At 38.3% G+C, this 19,375-nt stretch overlaps 1 protein-coding gene across 18 annotated transcripts in view; it reads right to left on the bottom strand.

The window, feature by feature from the left end:
* The window catches only part of Tbc1d5 (TBC1 domain family, member 5), a 516,940-nt gene that overhangs the window by 136,102 nt on the left and 361,463 nt on the right, over window positions 1-19,375 (bottom strand). For all 18 annotated transcript variants that reach the window (XR_010054624.1, XR_005488952.2, XM_063267576.1 and 15 more), the window contains one exon: window positions 17,371-17,477. Coding sequence is in view for 16 of the 18 variants with exons in the window: in XM_063267576.1 (XP_063123646.1) it covers window positions 17,371-17,477 (107 nt within the window). In the remaining 2 variants the exon portion in view is untranslated. The remainder of the gene's footprint in view (window positions 1-17,370; window positions 17,478-19,375) is intronic.

The following is a 19,375-nucleotide window of genomic DNA, read 5'->3' on the forward strand; positions in this document are numbered from 1 at the left end:
TTTCCCTAATTTCTTTCTCGGCTTGTTTCTCTTTTGTGTAGAGGAAGGCTACTGATTTATTTGAGTTAATTTTATACCCAGCCACTTTGCTGAAGTTGTTTATCAGCTTTAGTAGTTCTCTGGTGGAGCTTTTGGGATCACTTAAATATACTATCATATCATCTGCAAATAGTGATATTTTGACTTCTTCTTTTCCGATCTGTATCCTTTTGTTGTCTGATTGCTCTGGCTAGAACTTCAAGAACTATATTGAATAAGTAGGGAGAGAATGGGCAGCCTTGTCTAGTCCCTGATTTTAGTGGGATTGCTTCAAGTTTCTCTCCATTTAGTTTAATGTTAGCAACTGGTTTGCTTTATATGGCTTTTACTACGTTTAGGTATGGGCCTTGAATTCCTATTCTGTCCAGGACTTTTATCACGAAGGGGTGTTGAATTTTGTCAAATGCTTTCTCAGCATCTAATGAAATGATCATGTGGTTTTGTTCTTTCAATTTGTTTATATAATGGATCACGTTGATGGTTTTCCGTATATTAAACCATCCCTGCATGCCTGGGATGAAGCCTACTTGATCATGGTGGATGATTGTTTTGATGTGCTCTTGGATTCGGTTTGCCAGAATTTTACTGAGTATTTTTGCGTCAGTATTCATAAGGGAAATTGGTCTGAAGTTCTCTTTCTTTGTTGGGTCTTTGTGTGGTTTAGGTATAAGAGTAATTGTGGTTTCATAGAAGGAATTCGGTAGCGCTCATCTGTTTCAATTTTGTGGAATAGTTTGGATAATATTGGTATGAGGTCTTCTATGAAGGTCTGATAGAATTCTGCACTAAACCCATCTGGACCTGGGCTCTTTTTGGTTGGGAGACCTTTAATGACTGCTTCTATTTCCTTAGGAGTTATGGGGTTGTTTAACTGGTTTATCTGTTCCTGATTTAACTTCGGTACCTGGTATCTGTCTAGGAAATTGTCCATTTCCTGCAGATTTTCAAGTTTTGTTGAATATAGGCTTTTATATTAAGATCTGATGATTTTTTGAATTTCCTCTGAATCTGTAGTTATGTCTCCGTTTTCATTCCTGATTTTGTTAATTTGGGCACACTCTCTGTGTCCTCTCATTAGTCTGACTAAGGATTTATCTATCTTGTTGATTTTCTCAAAGAACCAACTTTTGGTTCTGTTGATTCTTTCTATGGTCCTTTTTGTTTCTACTTGGTTGATTTCAGCTCTGAGTTTGATTATTTCCTGCCTTCTACTCCTCCTGGGTGTATTTGCTTCTTTTTGTTCTAGAGCTTTTAGGTGTGCTGTCAAGCTGCTGACATATGCTCTTTCCTGCTTCTTCCTGCAGGCACTCAGAGCTATGAGTTTTCTTCTTAGCACAGCTTTCATTGTGTCCCATAAGTTTGGGTATGTTGTACCTTCATTTTCATTAAATTCTAAAAAGTCTTTAATTTCTTTCTTTATTTGTTCCTTGACCAGGGTATCATTGAGGAGAGCATTGTTCAACTTCCACGTATATGTGGGCATTCTTCCCTTATTGTTATTAAAGACCAGTTTTAGGCCGTGGTGGTCTGATAGCACGCATGGGATTATTTCTATCTTTCTGTACCTGTTGAGGTCTGTTTTTTGACCAATTATATGGTCAATTTTGGAGAAAGTACCATGAGGAGCTGAGAAGAAGGTATATCCTTTTGCTTTAGGATAGAATGTTCTATAAATATCTGTTAAGTCCATTTGGTTCATGACTTCTCTTAGTCTGTCTACGTCTCTGTTTAATTTCTGTTTCCATGATCTGTCCATTGATGAGAGTGGGGTGTTGAAATCTCCTACTATTATTGTGTGAGGTACAATGTGTGTTTTGAGCTTTAATAAGGTTTCTTTTACATATGTAGGTGCCCTTATATTTGGGGCATAGATATTTAGGATTGAGAGTTCATCTTGGTGGATTTTTCCTTTAATGAATATGAAGTGTCATTCCTTATCTTTTTTGATGACTTTTAGTTGAAAATTGATTTTATTTGATATTAGAATGGCTACTCCAGCTTGCTTCTTCAGACCATTTGCTTGGAAAGTTGTTTTCCAGCCTTTCACTCTGAGGTAGTGTCTGTCTTTGTCTCTGAGGTGTGTTTCCTGTTGGCAGCAGAATGCTGGGTCCTCGTTGCATATCCAGTTTGTTAATCTATGTCTTTTTATTGGGGAGTTGAGGCCATTGATGTTGAGAGATATTAAGGAATAGTGAGTATTGCTTCCTGTTATATTCATATTTGGATATGAGGTTATGTTTGTGTGCTTTTCTTCTCTTTATTTTGTTGCCAAGATTATTAGTTTCTTGCTTCTTTTCTAGGGTATAGCTTGCCTCCTTATGTTGGGCTTTACCATTTATTATCCTTTGTAGTGCTGGATTTGTAGAAAGATATTGTGTATATTAGGTTTTGTCATGGAATATCTTGGTTTCTCCATCTATGTTGATTGAGAGTTTTGCAGGGTACAGTAACCTGGGCTGGCATTTGTGTTCTCTTAGGGTCTGTATGACATCTGTCCAGGATCTTCTGGCTTTCATAGTTTCGGGCGAAAAGTCTGGTGTGATTCTGATAGGTCTGCCTTTATATGTTACTTGACCTTTTTCCCTTACTGCTTTTAATATTCTTTCTTTATTTTGTGCGTTTGGTGTTTTGACTATTATGTGACGGGGGGGGGGTGGTGTGTTTTTTTTCTGGTCCAATCTATTTGGAGTTCTGTAGGCTTCTTTTATGTCTATGGGTATCTCTCTTTTTAGGTTAGGGAAGTTTTCTTCTATGATTTTGTTGAAGATATTTACTGGTCCTTTGAGCTGGGAGTCTTCACTCTCTTCTATACCTATTATCCTTAGGTTTGATCTTCTCATTGAGTTCTGGATTTCCTGTATGTTTTGGACCAGTAGCTTTTTCCGCTTTACATTATCTTTGACAGTTGAGTCGATGATTTCTATGGAATCTTTTGCTCCTGAGATTCTTTCTTCCATCTCTTGTATTCTGTTGGTGAAGCTCGTACCTACAGCTCCTTGTCTCTTCTTTTGGTTTTCTATATCCAGGGTTGTCTCCATGTGTTCTTTCTTGATTGCTTCTATTTCCATTTTCAATTCCTTCAACTGTTTGATTGTGTTTTCATGGAATTCTTTCAGGGATTTTTGTGACTCCTCTCTATGGGTTTCTACTTGTTTATTTATGTTTTCCTGGAATTCTTTCAGGGATTTTTGCGATTCCTCTCGTAGGCTTCTACTTGTTTATTAATGTTTTCCTGTGTTTCTCTAAGGGAGTTCTTCACGTCTTTCTTGAAGTCCTCCAGCATCATGATCAAATATGATTTTGAAACTAGATCTTGCTTTTCTGGTGTGTTTGGATATTCCATGTTTGCTTTGGTGGGAGAATTGGGCTCCGATGATGCCATGTAGTCTTGGTTTCTGTTGCTTGGGTTCCTGCGCTTGCCTCTCGCCATCAGATTATCTCTAGTGTTACTTTGTTCTGCTATTTCTGACAGTGGCTAGACTGTCCTATAAGCCTGTGTGTCAGGAGTGCTGCAGACCTGTTTTCCTGTTTTCTTTCAGCCAGTTATGGGGACAGAGTGTTCTGCTTTCGGGCATGTAGTTTTTCCTATCTACAGGTCTTCAGCTGTTCCTGTGGGCCTGTGTCTTGAGTTCACCAGGCAGGTCACTTGCGGCAGAAAAATTAGTCTTACCTGTGGTTCCGAGGCTCAAGTTTGCTCGTGGGGTGTTGCTTATGAGCTCTCCGTGGGGGCAGCAACCAGGAAGATCTGCGCCGCCCTTTCTGGGAGCTTCCGTGCACCAGGGTTCCAGACGGCCTTTGGTGTTTTCCTCTGGTGTCATAGATGTGTGCAGAGTGCAGTCTCTTCTGGTTTCCCAGGCGTGTCTGCCTCTCTGAAGGTTTAGCTCTCCCTCCCACGGGATTTGGGTGCAGAGGACTGTTTATCCGGCCGGTCCCTTCAGGTTCTGGCGGTGTCCCAGTCGCAGCAGACCTGCTGCTCCTGGGCCCTCCCCCACGGGAGCCCAGAGGCAGTATACAGTTTCCTCTTGGGCCAGGGATGTGGGCAGGGGTGGGCAGTGTTGGTGGTCTCTTCCACTCTGCAGCCTCAGGAGTGCCCACCTGACCAGGCGGTGAGGTCTCTCTCCCACGGGGTTTGGGAGCAGAGAGCTGCTGCAGGCAGGGATCCGCTGGTTTGGGACTTCCCCCGCTAAATCTAGTAGTTTTTTTCTTAATAACAACACTAGACACTTTTGGGAGACCTGAAAACTTAGTAGGAAATTTTTTTGAATATTCTCTTTTTAAAACAAATGAAAGTGGACAAATTCTTACTGCATAATCACACTGGCAATCCACATTCTGTATTTCATGTGTAATAAGTCCTTGTGGTAAGGCTAATACTTCAATTCACAACACAAATATAAGAGCACCAAAAAATGAGAATTACTTTGCTTATGTTTTTCTATTAGAATTTTATTTGCTAAAGGGTAAAAACAGATTTTCAAAATTCACAGTTAAGTTAAAACAATAGTTTTAAACCTCTATTCCTAGCCCTCACTGCCTTCAGGAAGGAGGGCACATCTGGTTGTTTAAAGAACACAATATGTTCACACTTTCTATGACTTTTGTTTCTAATCGTGTTTAATTTTTTTTAAAAATTTGAACTAGTAGCTAGAACAATGTTTTTTAATCACTTCATATTTTTCAGTCTTTCCTCCTTCTCTCCTTCTAACTTCATTTAGTAGATTGAGTTGGGAAACCTGTTCACTAGTTCCAGTGTGATGAGAGGGAGGGAGGGAGGAGGAGAGGGAGAGGGAGAGGGAGAGGGAGAGGGAGAGGGAGAGGGGGAGGGGGAGGGGGAGGGAGAGGGAGAGGGAGAGGGAGAGGGAGAGGGAGAATATGAATCTGTAGTTCTATCTACCAGATTGCTAACTCACTATTATTTCATAACATTTGCAGGTAGAAATACTTTTTGAGGAATTCTGACATGGTAAATTGAGGAACTAGATGGTACTTAGGGTCAAATGGTAGGGTTATTTCAACATCATGATCAACACAGCAGCTAAAATACAACACTGGCTATAGTTTGTATATATGTAGATATGGGTTCGACAAATTTGCCAGGTGAGTGAGTTTTATCTATATTAATGTGGGGTCCTAGAACGAGACATAGTGCTTGAAAGAATTTTTTTTTTTTTTTAACCCATCACGTGTAGGACACAAAGTTAATTGATGGAAAATGAGCAGGAATAATTCGGATAAATAACTGATAAAGGCATGTTTATGGGTGGGTAAAACAGAAAATGTCATGTGTCCTAACTGAACCCCAAAATGGCTTTGTGGAAATGGTAGAAAAAAATGTCAGTAATTTCAGGAGGGAGAGAATAGGCACAAAGGTCCAGAAGCTACACTGGGTGGCTTATATGTAGCTTACAGGCTTCTGGCCTGGGGACTTTCCCAGTACTGGAAAGACAGAAGACCAGCTGTTCTGTTGTAGTTCACAGTGCTGCCATGAGGACCGCATTAAGCTCATCCAGGTCTTAGGAAAACGACGAATTATAATTCTGTTATTACAGCCTTCAGATATATTATTCTAAACTGCTCTAGTGGAAAATCTTTCCAAAGTAAAGTCTACCATACTCATACAAAACAATTAGAGATTGGTGTCTCAGGCTGTATTTATAGAATATATTCTCAAGAGAGCAATTTCCATGAAGAAATTAAAGATGATAACAGGGCAAAGTGCTTTGCTGAAGGTGGGCAATGAATTACTAAGGAGTTCTTTACTGACTTTTACTTTATTGAATCTATCAGCATGCACAAAATGAGACACAAAGTTAGAACAAAGAAAGGTCCACTCCTTGCCTCAGATCTTACCTGTACAACTGTGAGCTTTACTGTGTTTGCACAGTTACTCAGAACTACTTGAACCAGGAGTGACAAGAGCTCTAAGTGTTTCATTGTTAGTATAAAAAAAGCATTTAGAGTTCCCCGGAGTCTGAAGCTTAGGAGACCTGGGCAGAGGCATTATCAGCATTATACTTTTCTTCCCATTTCTCCTCAGCATAAATGGCCTCTTTGTGCTTGTGTGGGATTATTTCATTCTGCTTTGGCAGCATGGACTGGCCTATGTTTCTCCATTAGAAAACAGTTCTTTATAGGCAAATGATGCTCTAGTTGGGTAGGTCATCAGAGATAATTTTATATAACTTCTAATGCTGCAAAAATATCAAAACTCAATAAACACGAGAGTTCCAAAATACTGAGCTCGATCTATGTTACTAGTTTCTGATTCAGACACCTCATAGGCATACTATATTTGGCAGAGCAAAAATTACCTCTCCTGAAACTTCCAGGGTGATGTCAAAGAGGCAGCCACTATAATCAATTAGAACCACACCTTGCTTTGAAAACCCCTAGCCATCTGCAAACCCTTATGGATAAAGAGCATTCTTTACTTTTCCTGTAGATATCGTCATCCCATGAGCCTGTCCATGTGAGACTGTAAACATGACGTTCTCATCAGGCCCACTTTCTTAAGTCCCAGAGACATGAGTTATGACCCCACCTTTTGAATAGTTTTAGTTGGTAAGATTCTGAATATAGAGTAGTCTCCCCCTTTAAAAAATTAATGCTAATACTTTTCTTCTTAATTTTTAAATCATTGTTTTTAAATCTTTTCTCATACCCTCATCCCCTACCCTGTGCCAACTCCCCTCTCTTCCAAATCCACCTTCCCTCAACATCCCCTCAACAAAAAGAATAGGCCTCCGAGGAATATCAACCAAACACAGCATAACAAGCTAAAATAAAACTAGACACATCCATCACATCATGACTGGACAAGGCAAACCAATAGGAGGAAAGGATCCCACAAGTCGACAATTGAGTCAGAGATAGCCATTACTCCCACTTTTAGGATTCCCGAAAGAACACTACTCAGCCATCGCATACATGCAGAGGGCCCAGGTCACGCCTATAAGCTGCCTGCTCTCCGAAAGCCCCCGAGTCCTCTGCAGGACTCCTGAGCTCCAACTGTGGTATTCTCCACTCCATCAGTTGCTGGATGGAGTCTCTCTTGTCTCTTTGATGATAATTCTGGTAGACTTTGGTCCCAGAACTCTCTACAGGTAGGATAAATTATAGGTTGAAGGTTTTATGGCCGGGTTGGGGTGCCAAACCTTCCACTTGGGGCCTTGCCTGGTTACAGATGGCAGTTGGTTCAGGCACCGTGTCCTCCGTTACTAGGAGTCTTTGCAGGAGTTCCTCTCATACATTTCATGGGGTTTACATTGAACTAGGTTTCCACCTAGCTCCCAAAATGTAACCCAATTCCAGTGGTTTCTCCCAGGATTTTCTCCACCCCACCCCCAATCCTGACCCCTTCTGTTCCAAACTCCACCCATCCTAGTCTGCTGGTAAAATCTATTTTATTTCCCCTTTCTAGGGAGATCCTTGCATCCCCCATAAGTCCTCCCTGTTACTTAGCCTCTCTGGGTCTTGGACTGTAACATAATTATCTTTTATTTTACAGGTACTATCCACTTGTAAGTGAATACATACCATGAATGTCTTTCTGAGTCTGAGTTACCTCACTCAGAGTGATTTTTTTTCTAGTTCCACCTGCTAGCCTACAAATCTTAACTTTTAATGGTAGGAGATTTGTTCATTATATTCTACTGAAATAAAAAGTTCTCTACAAAAATTATACAGACATGAAAGGGTAGTTAGATTCCACTAATAAGCATTAATGGATTAACTATAAAGAATACTGAGATTGGGTAATCTCCTCTTAAAAAGATTTTATTTACCTAGAGAAAATTACTAAGACTGGTAAGTTATGACAAAATATTCATTTCTTTCTTCATTGAGCCAACCCCCACAAACAAAAAAGGAACTCAGGCTCAATGGCATACCAGTCACTTTACCCCAGTAAGGACTCCCAGCCACCGCCTCTTAAGGATGGTGAAATATCCTGTGCCCTGTTACCAGCACAATGATACACTCCCACTGTGGCCCCCATCCCTGCTATCCAAGAACAACCTCTAGAAACCAGTGAGTCCTCCATAGATGTCTGAAGATCAGCTGCTAGAATCTTCTAATGCTACAGAAATTTTGTTCCTAAGGCTCAGAAGTTGCACCAGTCCCTAGCTAAACTAGACATTTCATTTGCATATCAAAACAGAGTACCCTTCAAGACTGAACCCCAAGTACCATTCAGCTGGTCCACATCCTGACAAGATAGGTTAACAGCAAACAAAGACCAAAACACATACTCAACAAAGGTGAGACCAGACATCTAAACCAAAATAATCACCAGTGACTTAACTTCAGGTGCTTAAGTTCCATCTCCCAAGAAAAACAACATGAATAACGAACATGTCTCTTCCAGAAAATCCTACCCTCATAACAACTTTCCCTGAAAAAAGCAACTTAGTAGTTAGAAAAAAAATGCTTTCAGGATGTCAATTATAATTATGTCTAAGGAGCTCAGAGGACACAATAGAATGAAGACTACAAAAATAAACAGTTGAATGAGGTTAAGAAAACAAAGCCATGAAAATGGAATTAATAAAGAAATAGCATTCTCAAAGACAAGCTAATCTGAAATAAAAACTGGAAATAAAAGTATTAAGTCAGTAAAATAAAAAAAAAAACAATGGAAAGTCTCACAAATAGAACCGGTCAATTGGAATAAAAAACAAAGAGTATCAAAGGTTGAAGACAAGGTAAAGAATATATATAAATTAATCAAAGAAAATGTGAAATCTGGAAAAAAACCCACTAAAAACAGAATATGGAGGGACTCTGGTATACTATAACAACAAATGCAATATGAATCATTGGAATAGAAGAAGGAAAAGAAACTCAGGCCATAGGCATAAAAACACTTTCAAGAAAATCATAGAAGAAAAAAAATTTCAAAAGAATGTCTATCAAGGTACAAGAAACATACAAAAAATACCAAGTAAAAAGGATCAGAAATGAAACTCCACAGTCATATAATAATCAAAATATTAACTATATGGAACAAAGGATATTCAAGCTGCAAGAGAGAAAGATCAAGTCACATACAAAGGCAAACTGATTAGAATAACACCTGGAGACGATTTTGAGCAAAAATGGTCTGGCCTGATGGTCTACACATTCTGAAAGATCACAGACATTATCTGTGATCTATTACACTCAGTAAAACTATCAGTTGTAATAAAAGGAGAAAGATTTTTCATTATAAAAATAGATTTTTCAAAATTTATGATCCTTAAGCCAGCTCTACAGAGAACACTGAAAGACTACCTTGGTCTGAAGAGAAAGTTAAACACTCCAGGAAGGGAGACGGAGTAAAGAACTACAGAATACAGTTCATCAGAAGATGTCTGAGTCAACAAAAAATCCCCAGTATTACATTTCAACTCTTAAAAGAGCACAAACTAGCATTGGAACACAGGATACCTCTTTTTGCTTCCAAGAAACAAACCTCCCATCAACAACAGATACCACCTTCAGGTGAAAGGAGAAAGTATCTCCAAGCCAATGGAGCTCAGAAAAGTGTAGCTATTCTAATAAAATAGACTTTAAACCAAAATTAGTGAGAAGGGATCAGCAAGGATAATCACTTCACTCCAGGAAAAAAATGAACCAAGAAAGTACTAAAATTCTAAACATTTATACACAGATCAGAAGGGTATCCACTTTCATAAAAGAAATACTGTTAGATATAAAACCACAGTTTGACTCCAGATGATGGTGGTAGGAAACTTTAATTCCCTGACTCCTTTGAATAGACAGGTAATCCAGACTGAAAGGAAACAGAGACTTGGGAGTCAAATGACACCATGAATCAAATGGATCTAGAATCTACATCTACAGAATACTGCACCCAAACATTAAAGGGTGTACGTCACTGCAACCATGGAACTTTCTTCAAAATTGATTACATACTAGGAAATAAAGCAAGTGTCAGCAAAGTATAGGAGGGCTGAAATAACGCAGTGCCTTCCATCTGACAACTATATCCTCACATAAGCTATGAGATGAAACAAAGCCCTTCCTTCTCATGTAGCTTTTCATCATGGCATTTAGTCAGAGCAGCACAAAGCTGACCAAGACAGCAGTCCTAACAGGAAAGTTTTAAGCACTAAATACCTACACTCAAAATTTGAGGACTCTCATACTTAATGATGCATCTGAAGACCTTGGAAAAAGAATAAGCAATACCCTAACATGAAAAATGGGAAGAGATGATTGGTTCTTTGAAAATTAACAAGATTGACAAGCCATTAGGAAATTAACCAAACTAGAGAAGACCCAAATTTATTAAAGGAAAACATTTCAACAGACACTGAGGAAATTCACAAGGACATACTTTCTATATATGCATATATGTATATGATCTACCAAGGTTAAATGAAGATGAAATAAATAATTTAAATAGATCCAGAACAATACCATGATCTAGCAGGAGTAATTAAAAATATCTTAACTTAAAAAACTAGGGCCACATAGATATAGTATAGAATTATGCCAGACCTTTAAAAAAATACCTAACATCAATACTACTCAAAATTGTCTGTAGAATACAAAAGAAAAGGATGATTCCAAATTTTGTTTATGAAGCTCATATTACTACAATACCAAACTAGTCAATGAGGCAACAGAAAAAGAGTATTATTAGCAATTCTCTTAGACAAACCTAGATGAAAAAATTCCCAACAAAAACAAGGCTATCCAAAACAATGAGAAAGAAAAGAATTGCTGAGTTGTCCTCTTAGCTCTGCTTTCACTGTGTCCCATAAGTTTGGTGTGTTGTGCCTTCATTGTCATTAAATTCTAAAAGGTCTTTAATTTCTTTATTTCTTCCTTGATATAGTTATCATGGAGTAGAGCGTTATTCAACTTCCATGTGCACGTAGGCTTCTGTCGTTCTCGTTGATACTGAAGACCAGCCTTAGTCTGTGGTGATCTGATAGGATGCCTGGGATTATTCAATCTTCCTGTACCTGTTGAGGCTTATTTGTGACAGATTATATGGTCAATTTTGGAGAAGGTACCATGAGGTGCTGAGAAGAAGGTATATTCTTTTGTTTTAGGATGAAATATTCTATACATGTCTGTTAAATCCATTTGGTTCATAACTTCCATTAGTTTTTCTGTCTCTGTTTAATTTCTGTTTCCATGATCTGTCCATTGATGAGAGTGGGGTGTTGAAATCTCCCACTATTATTGTGTGAGGTACAATGTGTGTTTTGAGCTTTAGTAACGTTTCTTTTACGTATGTAGGTGCCCTTGTATTTGGAGCATACATATTTAGGATTGAGAGTTCATCTTGGTGGATTTTTCCTTTAATGAATATGAAGTGTCCTTCATTGTCTTTTTTGATAACTTTTGGTTGAAAGTTGATTTTATTCCGTATTAGAATGGCTACTCCAGCTTGTATCTTGGAACCATTTGCTTGAAAAATTGTTTTCTAGCCTTTTACTCAGAGGTAGTGTTTGTCTTTGTCTCTGAGTGCCTCCAAAAAGAAACAGGAGAGAGCATATGTGACCAGCTTGACAGCACACCTAAAAGCTCTAGAACAAAAAGAAGCAAATACACCCAAGAGGAGTAGACAGCAGGAACTAATCAAACTCAGGGTGGAAATCAACCAAGTAGAAACAAAAAGACTATAAAAAGAATAAACAAACAAACGAAAAAGAAGAATAAACAGCAACTGGTTGTTTGAGAAAAATCAACAAGATAGATAAACCCTTAGTCAGACTAACCAAAGGACACAGAGACAGTATCCAAATTAACAAAATCAGAAATGAAAAGAAATACCCAATTTAATAAAGATGAAGGAAAAAAAGTTGAGACTAAAAAAAAAAAAAAGGAGACATAACAAGAGAATCTGAGGAAATTAAAAGAAATCATCAGAGCCCACTACAAAAGCCTACATTCAACAAACCTGGAAAATCTGGATGAAATAAATAATTTGCTAGACAGATACCAGGTACCAAAGCTAAATCAGGATCAGAGAAACCATTTAAACAGTCCCATAACTCCTAAAGAAATAGAAGCAGTTATTAAAAGTCTAACAACCAAAAAAAGCCCAGGACCAGATGGTTTCAGTGCAGAATTCTATCAGACCTTCATAGAAGACCTAATACCAATATTATCCAAACTATTCCATGAAATAGAAACGAAAAATCACTACCCAATTCCTTCTATGAAGCCACAATTACTCTTATACATAAACCACACAAAGACCCAACAAAGAAAGAGAACTTCAGACCAATTTGACTTATGAATATGGACAGAAAAATACTCAAAAAAATTCTTGCAGACCGAATCAAAGAACACATCAAAACAATCATACATCATGATCAAGTAGGCTTCATCCCAAGGATACAGAGATGGATCAATATACAAAAATCCATCAGGTAAACCACTATATAAAAAAAACGCAAAGAAAAAAACTCATGATCATCTCATTAGATGCTGAAAAAACATATGACAAAATTCAAAACCCCTTCATGTTAAAAGTCTTGAAAAGATAAGGAATTCAAGGCCCATACCTAAACATAGTAAAAGCCATATACAGCAAACCAGTAGCCAACATCAAACTAAACGGAGAGAAACTTGAAACAAACCTACTAATAAGGGACTAGACAAGGTTGTCTACTCTCTCCCTACTTATTCAATATGGTACTTGAAGTCCTAGCCAGAGCAATCAGACAACAAAAGGAGGTCAAAGGGATACAAATTGGAAAGGAAGAAGTCAAAATATCACTATTTGTAGATGATATGATAGTATACTTAAATGACCACAAAAGTTCCACCAGAGAACTACTAAGCCTGATAAACACCTTCAGCAAAGTGGCTGGGTAAAAAATTAACTCAAACAAATCAGTAGCCTTCCTCCACTCAAAGGATAAACAGGCTGAGAAAGAAAAGAGGGAAATGACATTCTTCACAAGTGTTACAAATAATATAAAATACCTTCGTGTGACTCTAACCAAGCAAGTGAAAGATCTATATGACAAGAACTTCAAGTCTCTGAAGAAAGAAATTAAAGAAGATTTCACAAGACGGGAAGATCTCCCATGCTCAGGGATGGGCAGGATTAATATTGTAAATATGGCCATTTTGCCAAAAGGAATCTACAGATTCAATGCAATCCCCATCAAAATTCCAATTGAATTCTTCATAGATTTAGAGCAATTTGCAAATTCATTTGGAATGAAAAAAAAAACCCAGGATTGCAAAAACTATCCTAAACAATAACAGAATTTCTGAGTCACCATCCCTGACCTCAAGCAGTATCACAGAGCGATAGTGATAAAACCTGTATGGTATTGGTACAGAGACAGATAGGTAGATCAGTGGAATATAATTGAAGACCCAGAAATGAACCCACATATCTATAGTCACTTGATCTTTGACAAAGGAGCTAAAACCATCCAGTGAAAAAAAGACAGCATTTTCAACAAATGGTGCTTGTTCAACTGGAGGTCGGCATGTAGAAGAATGCAGATCAATCCACTCTTATCACCCTGTACAAAGCTTAAGTCCAAGTGGATCAAGGACCTCTACATCAAACCAGATACACTCAAACTAATAGAAGAAAAAGTGGGGAAGAGTCTTCAACACATGGGCACTGGGGAAAATTTCTTGAACAAAACACCAGTGGCTTATGCTCTAAGATCAAAAATCAATAAATGGGACCTCATAAAACTGCAAAGCTTCTGTAAGGCAAAGGACACTGTTATTAGGACAAAACAGAAACCAATATTTTGGGAAAAGATCTTTACCAAACTTACATCTGATAATATCCAATATATACAAAGACCACAAGAAGTTAGACTCCAGAGAATCAAATCATCATATTAAAAAGTGGGGTACAGGGCTAAACAAAGAATTCTCAGCTGAGGAATTCTGAATGGCTGAGAAGCACCTAACGAAATGTTCAACATCTTTAGTCATTAGGGAAATGAAAATCATGACCACTCTGAGATTCCACCTCACACCAGTCAGAATGGCTAAGGTCAAAAATTCATGTGACAACAGATTCTGGAGAAGATGTGGAGAAAGAGAACACTCCTCCATTGTTGGTGGGATTTAAGCTGGTACAACCACTGTGTAAATCTGTCTGGAGGTTCCTCAGAAAACTGGATATAGTATTACCTGAGGACTCAGCTATACCACTCCTGGGCATATACCCAAATTATGCTCCAACATATAATAAGGACACATGTTCCATTATGTTTATTATAGCCTTATTTATAATAGCCAGAAGCTGGAAAGAACCCAGATGTCCCTCAACAGAGGAATGAATACAGAAAATGTGGTACATCTACACAATGGAATTCTACTCACAACTATCAAAAACAACGATTTCATGAATTTCACTGGCAAATGGATGGAACTAGAAAACATCATCCTGAGTGAAGTAACCTAATCACATGTACAAATATATATATGTATATACGTATATGTATGTATGTATGTATGTATGTATGTATGTATGTATGTATGTTATGCTACTCACTGTTAAGTGGATATTAGCCCAAAAGCTCGAATTACCCAACATACAACCCACAGACCACATGAAGCTCAAGAAGAAGGATGACCAATGTGTGGATGCTTTAGTCTTTCTTAAAAGGGAGAATAAAAATATTCATAGGAGGAGATCTGGAGACAAAGTTTGGAGCAGAAACTGAAGAGCTTGCCCCCCCACCCCCTTAGATCCAGCCTATATATATATACAGCCACCAAACCTAGACAATATTGATGAAGCTAAGAAGGGCATGGTGACAGGAACCGGATATAGATGTCTCCTGAGAGATACAGTCAGAGCATGACAAATACAGAGGTGAATGGTAGCAGCAAACCATTGAACTGAGGATGGAGTCCCATTGGAGGAGTTAGAGAAAGGATTGAAGGAGGTGAAGGGGCTTGTAATCCCATAAGAACAACATTACCAACCAACCAGAGCTCCCAGGGATTAAACCACCACCGAAAGACTATACATGGACAGACCCATGGCTCCAACTGCATATGTAGCAGAGGATGGCCTTGTTGGGCACCAATGGGAGAATTCCTTCGTCCTGCCAAGGTTGGACCCCCCAGTGTAGGGGAATGTCAGGGTGGGGAGGCAGGACATCCTTATAGAAGCAGGGAGAGGGGGATGGGATAGGGGGCTTATGGACTGGAAACTGGGAAAGGGAATAAGACTTGAAATGTAAATAAAATATCCAATAAAAATACATAAATAAAAAGAATACAGTGAAATATATTAAAGAAAAAAAAAGAAAAGAAAAGAATTGGTGGAGGTATCACTATCCCTGATTTTAAATTATACTGCAGAGCTACCGTCATAAAAACAGCATGACACTGGCATAAAAACAGTGACACTGGTCAATGAAATTGAGGTTTCTTTCTGTAGTAGATAGTGATTAACATGAATATCTACAATTAATCAGCATGTAGAGAAGAGACTGAGGAGTGCTTAGAACTTGAATAGAGTACCTGTTCTCTCCAGGCTCACAGATCATCCTGAGTACAATAGGGAATTTGGGGGTAGAAGGAGTTTAGAGCCAGAAGTGGTGGATGACTACAACAAAACTGTGTTTTCCAGACACAATAGCACATTTGCATGTTGAGCTCACAGCAGCTCTAAGAGCATGCACAGGTCCTGCACAAGCTCCAGCTAGACAAAAACTCTGCTAGAGTGTGTGTCTGTGTGTGCATGCGTGCGTGTGCGTGCGTGCGTGCGTGTGTGTTTTGGGGTTGTGGGAGGGTTGAACAGAAGTTCTACCTTATAGGATGAACTACTGGCAACCACTAACTCCTGAAATGGAAAGTCAGTCTTTTTATGGGTGTGAAATCTGGTAGGATGACATGTTCCAGGAAATAGCATCACATGCTATTATTTGGGCAGCACAGAATTGGTTAGATGGGTTTAAAGCAAACAAAGACTTGAAGCTTGGTAGATAGGGAGATGGAAACAGATATGGGAGGAGTTTGGGGAAAAGGTAAATATTTTCAACATACATTGTAGACAATCATCAACAAATTAATAAACTGTTAATTAAAAGATGAATGGAAATTTAAGTTTAGTCAATATCCCATTTTCTACTCCTTACAATTCTGAATGCTGAGATGACACAATGTGGTTTAAGGCTGGAGACCAAAACTCATCAGAGATTAGCACCTTCATCTTTACAACTTTTATAGCTACTTGATCTTTCTGTGGGGCTCTTACGTTCCAGAGTACATATGATTTACATACACATGTGTAGACCAAACAGAAATACAAAGTACAATAGTGGTAATCACAGCCATACCCAAAAATTTCTTTTCTTCATATAAGAAGAAGCATAGATTTCCTTTTGATGCTTAATAAAATTGTGTGTATAACAGAAATGCTAATAACAGAATATTTCTGTAAAAAGCAGGTAAGGAAAATTCTAATAGAATAGAAAATAGACTCAATGTTAATGTCACCAACCAGAGAAAGGTAAAAAGTCCTTTATAATCTGATCTCTATTACATTTGGATGCTCAAGATGAACAGGCAGAGCTTTGGCAACAGAACTCACAGACAGACTGACTGACTCAGAGACAGTCTGACAACTGCCAACATGACTATTGGGAGAGTTTCCAAAGAGCCAAAGGCAGGGATTACCATCCCGTGCCTGGCATTCTCACACTCGCTTTTGAAGCTTTCTCTCTCTCTCTTCAGCCAATATTTTTGTTTGGCTCAAAAACAGCAAGGATTCACAATTTTTTTTAAGATCATTAAATGTTCTTATTTTCAAGAAATATAACATTAGTTTTAAAAGAGCACACTTTTTCTGTAAGTTTGAAGAAAATTTTAATGAATTGCTTTATACTGAAATAAAGAAATCAGTGTTAAGGTCTGTCTGAATCTTTATTAGATGACTCGTAGGCTACAAAATAGACTAATATATGTATATGTGCACATAAACATTCATATCATAATTCACTGATAAATTCTTACAGGCCTAGTCCTTAGTACAGCTCCTTCTTCTTGATTTTATGTGGCCTCAGAAGCCCTACTTGAGTTAAGTCATCCCCTGTGAGGGGTTACCAAACATAGTGAAGTCTGGCTGTAAGAAGTTGGTGTTTACATGTTTTCTTAAGCTAACAGAGAGGCAGGAGATCCAGGGACACAGGCACCGCTGGGATGCAGTTTCTTAGGACAAAGCCCACTGAATTCATTTGCTAACATACTGGCCAATGAGAGATGTGAACTCTGGCTTACAATTTCTAACAATCATTAGGAATAAATCAGATTGAGAACTCGATTCTTCACACAACTTAAAAAATTATGCATGTTTTCCACAAGAACGCTTACCTTTGGGTCTCTAAGGAACAGGGCCTTCAGTATCAGTGAGTGTATGTCCCCGATGAGTGGATAATGCATCAAAAGGCCGAGACAGGTCTGATAGTTACTAGAAATCACTAAATAAGAGGGAAAAAAGATTCAGACACAATACTGTTTAAAATATGTGCATTATGATGAGTCTAAGAAAATAACTGAGCGCCAAAGCAAGTGATGCAATAATTCAGGTGACTCGACGAAAGTCTGTACTGAGAAGAGATCTTCACCAAAGCCCTCTGGATCAGGACATTTCAGCTACCCAACGTGACCCACACACAGGGAGTGGGGCAAGGAGGGTACAGACACAGGGGTGCTATGTGCAACATAAATACATCCTTAGATGTGCACATATTGCTCGCCACTTATACAGCTACCTTTAGCTTTGCTGCTGAGAAATTACTAACAAAACCCATGTAAATGGGGAAGCAGTTAAACATCCTAATAAAACAGAACTTACCTTGCTTATTATGCATCTCAGTTTACACCATGCTCATTCTCCTATGTAGGTATCACATAATTCAAAATTATAATTTTCGAGTTACTTGTTTTTCTAAAAGTAAAGGGAAATTCAGAGGTGGTGGGGGAGAGACAGAGACAGAGAAAAAGAGAGTCTATACAGAATTTTTTGGATGAAAGTAAAAATCTTCCACGATCAGCTTGTATAAACCAATCTAACTAGAGGTACGATTCCTAAACACACCTGTTAAAGACAGGTCTATGTAATCTCTCCTGTTTCTTGGCAATCCATCAGTCACTGCAGTCCCAGTTGGGCCCATGAATGACATGTGTTTTGTGAGCTACAATGACTGCCTGTGTAACACTGACTGTGAGAGAGCTGCTTCCTGCAGTTGTAACTAAATCTTGTTCATTAATCAGCTACTTGAAAAAGGTTCCACAGGAAAACAACTATGATTCAGGGGAAAAAAGACAATATTGAGTGAGAAAGAGTTTGGTTCTTAGATTTTCTTTCTGCTCCTGGAGAAGCCACTTTTTAAGGAAGCGTTGTAGCATTCCCTCCTGTGAATACTATGGGAAGGAGACCAGACTGGGCAAAATGAATAATTATAAACTGCGTAAGGAACTCCTTTATCATCTTCATTTCCACTGGTGATCTGACAGCTGGTAATCTCACACATCTGCTTTCATTTGTAAAGCACTCACTTTCCCTACCTGCTCACCCTCTCTTCAGACTCCTCTTAGTTATTCATTTTCCATATTTATATCCGGTTCCCTACTGCCATTTTTTTCCAATAGAAATTAAAAACGAGAGGATATAATGGTATAATGCTTTAATGTACTGTTTTCATTTAAAGCAATAAAGTTTAAAAAACAGGTAATCAATTGATCTGGTAATTAAAAGTTATTTTCTCAAATGCTGATATTCAAATTTAGTACCTGACCAGGGAATACATTTTGCCCGTTTTGTAAAAAATGCAGGAAGAGTTTTGTGGAATGAATTTTGGCTGCAGTACTCAAATTTGAATCTGAGGATCACATTTGAGTATTCTCAAGTTATCTAAAGTGACACTCAAGATCGCTGTGTTCACGACAAGATAAAAAGTTTAGTCTGTAGAAAACACCTTAATGGTTTTAGAAAACTACCTGTGTCACTCAATGCAATGTCTTGTTAAGTGACTGTCAAGTGTAATGTCCCAAGCTAAGCCAGGACAGAGGCCAACAAGGAAAAAGGCCTTGCTCTGAAGACAATTCAAGTTTGGAAAGGCCAAGGTACAAAATCTATTAGCTATTCCACTAAGATGGTGACGAATCTTAAAGGCTTTATGAAAAGAGGCCAGGATTAGAACTTTAGGAGCCTTATCTCATTTAATGCTGAACGTCATTTTATTATGAGTCTAGGATGATTTTTCTTGTATTACACATGCAAACATTGATATCTAGAGAGGGTAAGTTACTTGTTCATATCAAAAAGTGACTCCTCGATGTAGCATGATTTGAAACTCTAGGGTTGGAATCTACA

Source organism: Rattus norvegicus, chromosome 9, assembly GCF_036323735.1.
Source record: "Rattus norvegicus strain BN/NHsdMcwi chromosome 9, GRCr8, whole genome shotgun sequence".
Lineage (NCBI taxonomy): Eukaryota > Metazoa > Chordata > Mammalia > Rodentia > Muridae > Rattus > Rattus norvegicus.